Source organism: Gossypium arboreum, chromosome 5, assembly GCF_025698485.1.
Source record: "Gossypium arboreum isolate Shixiya-1 chromosome 5, ASM2569848v2, whole genome shotgun sequence".
Taxonomy (NCBI): Eukaryota; Viridiplantae; Streptophyta; class Magnoliopsida; order Malvales; family Malvaceae; genus Gossypium; species Gossypium arboreum.
The window spans coordinates 88779451-88789367 of NC_069074.1; the positions used below are offsets into that span (position 1 = coordinate 88779451).

The window sequence follows — 9917 nt, forward strand, 5'->3', positions numbered from 1 at the left end:
TCGTAGTAGCAGCGTCATATGCCTGTCAAGCAGTTTGGATGAAAAGAATCTTGGATGCTTTCAATCATCCTCAAAAAGAAAGTATCACATTATATTGTGACAACGTTTCCATCAAATTATCAAAGAATGTCGTATTGCATGGAAGGAGCAAACATATTCATGTAAGGTACCACTTCTTTCATGAATTGTCAAATGATAAAGTTATTGAACTTATCCATTATCGAACAAAGGAGCAAACAACAGACATTATGACTAAGGCGTTGAAGCTGGAGACGTTTGAAAAGCTTTGGGAAAAACTTGGAATTTGTGGAGTAAACTGACTGCAAATATGCAGAACAGTTTGGGGGAGGAATTGTTTGAATTATTTAGTGTTTTCAAAGATGTTTTTCTGTTTCAAGAAGTTCTATTCTTTAAGAACAACTTTCTACATTTGTTTAAACTAATGGTGATCCTTGTTCATAGGTGATATACGTGTTAGTTGTGATTCTATATTTGCCATTTGTAAGGCTATAAAAGGCAGCTTTCTATTTTCAATAAATGTGACATTTATTTCCAGCTTCCACTTGATTTTATACTTAACACTGATATCATTGATTTTATGGTTTTTTTTTTCATCTCTAATAGTGACTATTGTATGTTCATACTTCATTGTTTAAGTCAACAATTATTCAAGACCGCAATGAGATCCGACAATGTTAAGGTTTTGGAAATTTTAAAATCTCAAATTTAAGTTTTATTCTATGTGACTGCTCTTTCAGATTTATATTTATTATATTTAATTGTCAAGTTATTTAATTTATAGTTGTTAGGTTAATTATTTAGTTGAGTACTTATAATAAGTAATTATTTGAACTATTACTATAGGAAGGACAGCAAGGGCGCTGACAAGGGCCCGACTTCTTAATATTGGAAACTTAACATTTTACTTCTAGAAATGATAAAATTATAATTTAGTCTTTTAATATTTTATAATTATATTTTAAATCTCATAAAATTATACAATTTAATTTCGCCCCCCAATTTTTTTCTAGCTTTTCCACTATATTAATATAATTATAACTTAAAAAACTAAATGATTGCCAATTGAGTCTTAGCTTGATTGGCATCGGCATTGTTGCCAATACAGAATGACGTGAGTTCGAGTGTGCTGAAGCGCGTTATCCTCCTATTTAGGGATTGGGAAGGTGCTATGACATTATATTAAAAAAAACAGATATGATGAGATTAATGTTAAAAAAGATACATATTGGAAACATTAATTGAAATATACATAAAACAAATTTTAAAATAATAATTAATCAAATTTCACTTAAGTTAATTCGAGTTTTAAAAAGTTTAAGATTTAAATTATTTTTAGATTTGAGTTAATCTGGCTCATTCCAGTTTGAAGCTCGAAAATTTCAAGTCATATTATTTTGAATCAATTTCTTTCAAGCTGATGATAATTTAAGTTTGGATTAATTTGAATTTAATTTATTGGTATTTTACAATAAAGTCGAGTTAAGTTAAATTTATGTTTAAATTCAACAGGTCAAATTTTGAGTTCAAATAAAAACAATTACTCAAAGTTTAGTTTTTTTAAATTTTTTAAAATTTATTTTGCTATATATTATATCGAGATATTTCTGATTACAATTTTATATTTCAAGGGGAAAAAGGAGCACATTGATCATATTTTGAGGCGTAAATAAAAAAAAAAGTTCTTGACTTGAAAATTGATATATGAGACCGTACGATGAATCCGGTTGATAAGAAAATAGTGACCAAAAAAATAAAATAGTTACCCACGTGCATGGCTGTATTTCGGTTGGTATAGAGTGTTTAAAAGAAATGGAAAAGTTATAATGTGGATACCTGTATTATAAACTAAATAGCAAATTAATTCCTTAATTATAAAAGTGAGCAATTTAGTCCCTTTTCATTTAACTTAACCTTAAATGTGAAGGCGAAGTTAGTAACTTTTTCTAGCGGCTCGGAATTTAGTTGTATATGTTTATGAGAGCTAAAATACAATCTCATCATTTTAATTTCAAAAAAAAATTATTTTACTTTTGTATTTAATTTTTTGTTTCTTTTAGTCATTAAATTTGCATTGATTATAAATCACCTCAAAATAGATGAAAAAATTAACGTTTGTTAACTTCGTTGATGTGGCATTTATGTGGCCGTCTATATGTATGTCACATTAGTAATTAATTAATTAATCGAACAAAAAATTTTGAGTTAATTAACTTGATGAATCATATTTTATTATCTTAACACGATTTTGAAATTTTCTAGACTTTTATAACACATTCTATTTTTATATTGAAAAGACAATTAAAATATAAAATAGCAATTTTTTCACAACGAAAAGCTTGAAAAGAACTTTATTGAATTAATAAGGAAATAAGTAGAAAGACAATGGATTTGAACTTTCCACATTATTAGATGGAACTTAATAACTATCCCTTAAACAACAAGCTTAACATAATTTCAAAGTGTGATGGGCTCAAGCAACAATGAAGTGATTGCATCTTTAATCGGCTTTTTAACATGTGTATAACCATCTCCTTCCTTGTAAAACACATCCATTACCCTTGAAAGGTTTAGGCTACGATTCAAAACCTCTGTTGGCATTTCTCTTGGTTTCAGAAACTCTTGATTCGTATCTTTCCAAGCACTCTCGATATGCTTGTTGAATACATCGTATGCCTCTTGTGCTGTGACGCCATATTCTTTCATGTAATAGTCAATTGTTGACCATTCATCTTCTCTCCTCTGGTTGAACTGCAATCGTAATAAAATTAAAATTATTCTATCATTATATACCCTAAAATTTATTGGTATATTAAACTTTATTTGTTTTGTGATAATAAACTACCTTCATTGACCATACTTCCTCACTAGTAACCCTAAAATGAAAACTTCTTATTCTTCTATTTAAGACTAAACATTTGATATATAAACATTAAATTTTATTTGTTTCAGATCATGATAAAAATCATCATTTGATTTCATTATAAAGACATCTAATTATTGAGTGAAGAGTTTGGTTTCTTGTGATTATATAAATATATTATTATACCTTGTGTCTTGTAACTATATAAATATATTATGATATCTTGTGTTCAGTAACATCATCCATAAATCGATAAATAATTGTGGAAGCTTCAATGATTTTAGGGTCATTAACTGCCCATTTAAAGGTCTCTGGTGTTATCATATCTCCCATTCTGACAAAAGATGTGATAGCAAGCAAGGCATAACCACTAGATGACAATGCATTAGCCTTAAATTCTTCATTCTCGGGGTTTTTCAATTCGGTGCCTCTATACATTGTCACTATGTCTGGAACATTTTCGTTTTTAGACACCCGTGTCGTGACTGTGTCTGATTTTTTTTGACGTATTTGGACACGTCCTGATATGTCAGGACCGTGTTAGACACATGTACAACATAGGTTCAAGGAGGGATGAGCCGTGTCCATGCTTCCTAATTTTCAAACCATTGCAAAATCCAAGAATAGAACGAGGAAAGATTAAAACTATCAACACAAAAAAGAGAGAGGGGAGATCCAAACCACACTCAAGCGAACAAACAGATGTTTCAAGGATTCTGCATATGCCTGGCATAGAGGACTGCTGCTATTTGCACCAACATTACAAAGGTAGTTATTGCATATTTTTCGTAAAAAAAAATGATGATTTTGTGGGTTTTATTAAGTTTTAAGTTCAATCCAATAACAACTTTATTGGCCCAAACCCATGAAACCCAAATAAGATCCCACCCTCCTTACAAATCCTTGGAATTCTTCTTTAAACCAGTTTTGTTAAGTGAAAAAAGCATAGCTTATCTTCATGATCCAACCTTCAACAGCAATCTGGATTTTTAACTTTTCTTTCCAAACTTCTATTTCGAATTGGGCTAAAAATTAAGTAATTCAAGGGAAAATAAAGAATATTTAACACTCTTTAATTTATTTTTTCTTACCTAACTTAAAGAATTCCAAATAAGGGAAAATGTGATAATTCCTCTCCTTTTCCTTGTTTTCATGCAATTCAAGCATATGATTCATAGTATAGGTAGATAGATAAAGTTGGTAAAACAGTCCCAAGCCTATAATAGATTCGAGTTTAAAGAAGTTCGAGATCAAGAAAATTTAGAACGTAATAATTTAATGACAATAATCTAAATTTTCTAGTCCCCAACTCGATTGCAAACACTAACTATTCAATCCTAACACCGAGATTCGGCCTAAAAAACACATCGTTCACTTACCCTTGAAAAGACAGTGGCTTATAACAGTGCCTAGATCGCCGGAGGAACGTGATACGCCTCACGTTCTTCTCCTATTGGAAAACCAAAACGATCAATAAACGAAGTTTGTAATGCACCAAAACGTTAATTGAGTGCAAGGAAAACTAAAAACCTCACCATAGAAAGTAACGATATCTACACGAGATTTACTTACTATCAACTCCATCGACACCACACAACGATCGCATAATAGGTGGCAACACAAAAAGGCAAAAATAATAACAGGAAGCAAAAGAATAGAAGAATAGAAAAGAAAAACAAACATAAGAGGGAGTGGGGAAGAAATTTGGAACGTGAGAGAGGAACAATATCTTTTGGTTAACATTTATGTTATTTCAATTTTAAATGATATATTTTGGTTGGTGAAAAAGGTCATCCACTTGCAAGGCTGAAGCAAGTCATTACAGAATTTTTTATATATTAACAACATAAATTATAATATGACCTACATAATTTGATTACAAAATATTTTTTTTTGTAAAATTATTTTAATAAACTCAATAGACTTTAAGTGGTAATGATTAGCGGGTTCTTTTTTATCTTAATTCTAGTATTTATAACTCATTCTATTTTTATATTGAAAAGACAATTAAAATATAAAATAGCAATTTTTTCACAACGAAAAGCTTGAAAAGGATTTTATTGAATTAATAAGGAAACAAGTAGAAAGACAATGGATTTGCACTTTCCACATTATTAGATGGAACTTACTAACTATCCCTTAAACAACAAGCTTAATATAATTTCAAAGTGTGATGGGCTCAATCAACAATGAAGTGATTGCATCTTTAATCAGCTTAGTAACATGTGTATAACCATCTCCATCCTTGTCTAACACATCCATTACCCTTGAAAGGTTTAGGCTACGATTCAAAACCTCTGTTGGCATTTCTCTTGGTTTCAGAAACTCTTGATTCGTATCTTTCCAAGCACTCTCGATATGCTTGTTGAATACATCGTATGCCTCTTGTGCTGTTGCGCCATATTCTTTCATGTAATAGTCAATTGTTGACCATTCATCTTCTCTCCTATGCTTGAACTGCAATCGTCATAAAATCAAAACTATTCTATCATTATATACCCTAAAATTTGTCAGTATATTAAACTTTATTTATTTTGTGATAATAAACTACCTTCATTGACAATACTTCCTCACTAGTAACCCTAAAATGAAACTATTTTTTTTTCTTATCTTCTAAGACTAAACATTTGATATATAAACATTAAATTTTATTTGTTTCAGATCATGATAAAAACCTTCATTTGATTTCATTACAAAGACATCTAATTATTGAGTGAAGAGTTTGGTTTCTTGTGATTATATAAATATATTATGATACCTTATGTTCAGTAACATCATCCGTAAACCGACAAATAATTGTGGAAGCTTCAATGATTTTAGGGTTACTAACTGCCCATTTAAAGGTCTCTGGTGTTATCATATCTCCCATACCGACGAAAGATGTGATAGCAAGCATGGCATAACCACTAGATGACACTGCATTAGCCTTAAATTCTTCGAACGATGGTTTGTAGTTTTGAAGAGCCCATTTGGCCTCCATAAAGTAGAATTGAAGAAGTTGTATCATCTGAGACAACAAAATTCCAATAATTATCACTAATATCAAATCAAATTCTATAATATTATTTAAACTACTATATATTGTTATTCAAGTTAACTGTTTTTTTAGATTTAAAATTTAGCTAATATCTTATCTTTTTTGTATCAAATCATGTTTGTTAATATACATACTGCATTTTTCGCATATTCGACACAATATTGTCTCCCGTGCTCAGCCACCAGTTGTTCCATTTCTTCATAAACATCTAATAGTGCTTTGTAGTTCAATTTCATATATTCTGGAAGTTGATCTATGCATTTGATTTCCCACCTGAATTGAACTTCATTGTTATATTAGATCATTTGTCATTATATATATATATTTATTTGAATGTTAATCTCCAATTAAAGAAATCTAACCTACTACAGAAATTAAAGATATACCTCTCAATAGCACTTCTATAGATAATGAGCTCATCATAAGTTGCATATGAGTCATATGTATCATCTAAATGAGATGTCATTGCTAGCACTTTTGTCGTCATCTTTCTACCAAGTGAATATTGAGGCTCAAAGTACACTCCCAAGATCCAAAAATAGCATTCAACCACTCTATCTCTTGCATATGGCAACTTTCTTTTAAAGTCTAAATCCTTCCACCACCTAAAAATTCATATCATGATAAACCCCATTAGCACAATGAGTCTTCAAAGGTTTAATTAGTTTCACATTCATGTTGTCGATGAGTAAATTGTGATTTTTGATTTAATTGGCAACCTCAAATTTTAAAATATATATAACTAAAATGAAATAGGTGAAGAGATGAATTCAAGGTCCATGCTGTCACTTTTAACTAGTGCTATTTAATACGTTTAAGATTCAAATATTAGTATTTGCAACTCCTCTCCTATACTAAGGATGGTGCCTCCTATAAATTCAACCCCTGTACACCAAAAAAATAAAAAAGATGAAAAAGAAAAAAAAATGGGTGAAAAAGATTTAAAAAACATACCTACAAATCTCACTTATCTCTTTCCTATGCAAAAGTTGTAACATGTTGAAATCGATCTTAGCAAACTCCAACAAAGACTTATTATGGGACTCAATATCTTGGTATACTGAAAGATAGTGCCTTGCCTCAACCCTTGGTAAGCCTCTTCGAATTGATTGTTTCAAAGCATGAGAAACCTGTTCGGACAAAGGGTAGTCCAAAGATGCTACAACAAGGCTTAAATGGTTGGTGGTGAAAGAAATTGCTTCATCCAATATATCTTCCCCATGAACCCTCATATAGGAGGCTTCGTAAAGTTCCAACAATCCTCGAACATCGCTTGTCACGGATGACTTGAAATTCCCTTGCTCGTCTTTAAACTTGTTGAAGACCTCTGAGATCAAATTACCCAAAATGATATATCGTTATCAAACATTCCATGAAATTATATTCTCAAGAAACTTAAAAACACTATGTTGTTGTTCCAATAAGTACCGCATGAAACATTGAATCCATGCTCCCGGAGTAGTCGGAATCGAAGAGATGTAGTGTAGAGGTCGTTCTCGGCATCATTGTCGTTGTGGTAGATGTTCTCTAGTTCATCTTCGATCTCCTTCGTGAAATGGTAACTCACACCCAATCTTTGGACTGAATCAATGAAGGGTAACTTTTGGGTTGAATTAGCCATTGGTGCTACAATCATCTTCCTCACTTCTTCTTTCAATTGTTGGTGGTGTTTTTCAGTTTCAGCATCAATATTCTACTCAAAATAAAGAAAATTTTATTCATATTGAATCACTAAATAATTAAACAAATAATATGTTAAGATTATATGTCAGTATGGTCATATGTATGTATACCTTGTAGGGACAATTGAGGAAGACATCTCCCCAAATGCTGGGCGGCGGAATATTGGGTTTGGGACGCATTTCATCCTTATTGGAAGAAAAGGGTGATGAAGAAAGCTTTTGAGAAACTTGTGAAGCCATTTCGATTTATCAAAAGGAAATATTTAAAAGCTTAATTTGCTGCCTTTTTTGGTTTGCTCTTGAAATTTGGCACAGAATCCGTGAGGATAAGAGTGCAATTGTTACATGTATTTATAGGTAAAAAGTATTAGTGATTTAACATACATACATCAAATTGTACTGCATAGATAAATTTTGTGGACACTATTTTTAATACATAAAATCTAAACTTTCATGTGGTAGATATACATAAGTTTACAGTTTAATTAGTGTGTTTAAGTATGTTTCACATCATATTTTAATTATTATGTTTAAAGATTAAAATAGACTAAAATTTAAATAAAAAATTTAAATAATATTTTATAAAGTTAATAGATCAAATAAATTACTCACGTTCTCACATCACTTTAAAAACGTCCCTCATCAAATTACGTATTAAACATAAAACAAATATTTAAAGAATGATTAAATATTATTTAATTAATACCTATAACATGTACACAATTATTATCAATACAACAAAAGATGGGAAGATGAGTGGGAGAGGAAAGTTTTATAATTCTCTTAGGCCAAGACAGTCCTAAACCCAAATTCGATTTCAAAACCCTAATCTTATCGAGTCTTATATCATTGATTTTAATTTTTTCTCTTTCCATCTCTAATAGTGAGTGTATATTGGAAACTTAAAATCTTACTCCTAAAAATTCATAAAATTGTAATTCAATCTTTTAAAAATGAGAAAATAGCTATCCACGTGCATGACTGAATTTCGATTGGAATAGAGTGTTGAAAAGAAATGGAAAGTTATAATGTGGATACTTGTCTTATAAACTAAATAGCAAATTAATTCCTTAATTATAAAAGTGAGCAATTTAGTCCCTTTGTTTTTAATTTAACCTTAAAAATGTAGAGGCGAAGTTAGAAACTTTTCTTAAGGGTCGGAATTTAATTGTATATTTTATGAGAGTTAAAATATAATTTTATTATTTTAATAGCTTATATCTTTACAATTTTTAAAAAATTAAATTAAAAATTTATCATTTTGAAGGGATCAAAATGTAATTTCTTATTTAAAAATATATAGAAGTTAAACGGCTAAAAACTTATTTTCATATTTCAAAAAGATGGGCGCATGCCAACCGCGCCACCCTTGCTTAACTGTTAGAAAATATCAATGTAATGTTTCAACATTACATGGAAAGAAAGAAAAAAGCCAAATAGCAATCATTTAAAAAAAATTAATTTTTTATTTTTTTTTATATTTTTTTTAGCCATTGAATTAGTATTGATTGTCAAATCACCCAAAAATAGATGGAAAACATAACGTTTGTTAACTAATATGGCATCTATGTGGCAGTCCACGTGTATGCCACATAAGCAATCAATTAATTTTTTAAAATTAAAATATTTGCTTAAAAATATTTTTCCATCCATAGGGTGATTTGACAAACAATACAAGTTCAAAAATTAAAAAGGCAAAAATTAAATGAAAAACTAAAATAATATTTTTTATAAAATTAAAGTATCAAATAAATCATTATTACAATATTATTTAAAAATTATTCATTATTATTATCCTTAAATGTAGAGGTGAAGTTAGAAATTGTTTCGGTTGGAATTAAGTTGTATATTAATTTTATGATAGTTAAAATACAATTGCGCCATTTTAATAGCTTATATCTTTGTAATTTTAAAGGATTAAATTAAAAAAATTCACTTGTGGAGTCAAAGTGAAATTTTATTATTTATTAATTTAAAATTGTATAAATTTAAAGGGATAAAATTTTAATTTCATATTTGAAGAAGATGGGCACCTGCCAGCGCTAGGGGCGTAGCCAGGGGGCCTGGCATGGGCCTCGGTCCCCTAAAATGTAAAATTACATTTTAGGCCTTTAAATTTTTAAAAAAAATTTAAATTAGTAAAGGTAAAATTTCACTTTGGCCCTCCTAAAATTATAAAAATTTGATTTAATCATTTACAAATTATAAAGATATAAACTATAAAAAATTAAAATTTCATCCGGCCCCTCCTAAAAAAATTTTCTGGCTTCGCCCCTGGCCAGCCCCCTAAAAGAGAAAAAAACAAAATATCAATCAT

The 9917-nt window shown here is 29.8% G+C and overlaps 1 protein-coding gene across 1 annotated transcript; it reads right to left on the minus strand.

The window, feature by feature from the left end:
- Nucleotides 1-4907: 4907 nt before the first annotated feature.
- On the minus strand, nucleotides 4908-7922 carry LOC108450792 ((+)-delta-cadinene synthase isozyme XC14-like). Its single transcript, XM_017748562.2, has 7 exons — nucleotides 7712-7922; nucleotides 7347-7611; nucleotides 6873-7245; nucleotides 6305-6523; nucleotides 6053-6191; nucleotides 5640-5888; nucleotides 4908-5338 (listed from the first exon to the last, which is right to left on the minus strand). The coding sequence occupies exons 1-7, from the start codon at nucleotides 7838-7840 to the stop codon at nucleotides 5045-5047; spliced, it is 1668 nt and encodes a 555-aa protein (XP_017604051.1). The 5' UTR covers nucleotides 7841-7922; the 3' UTR covers nucleotides 4908-5044.
- Between the last annotated feature and the right edge of the window lie 1995 nt (nucleotides 7923-9917).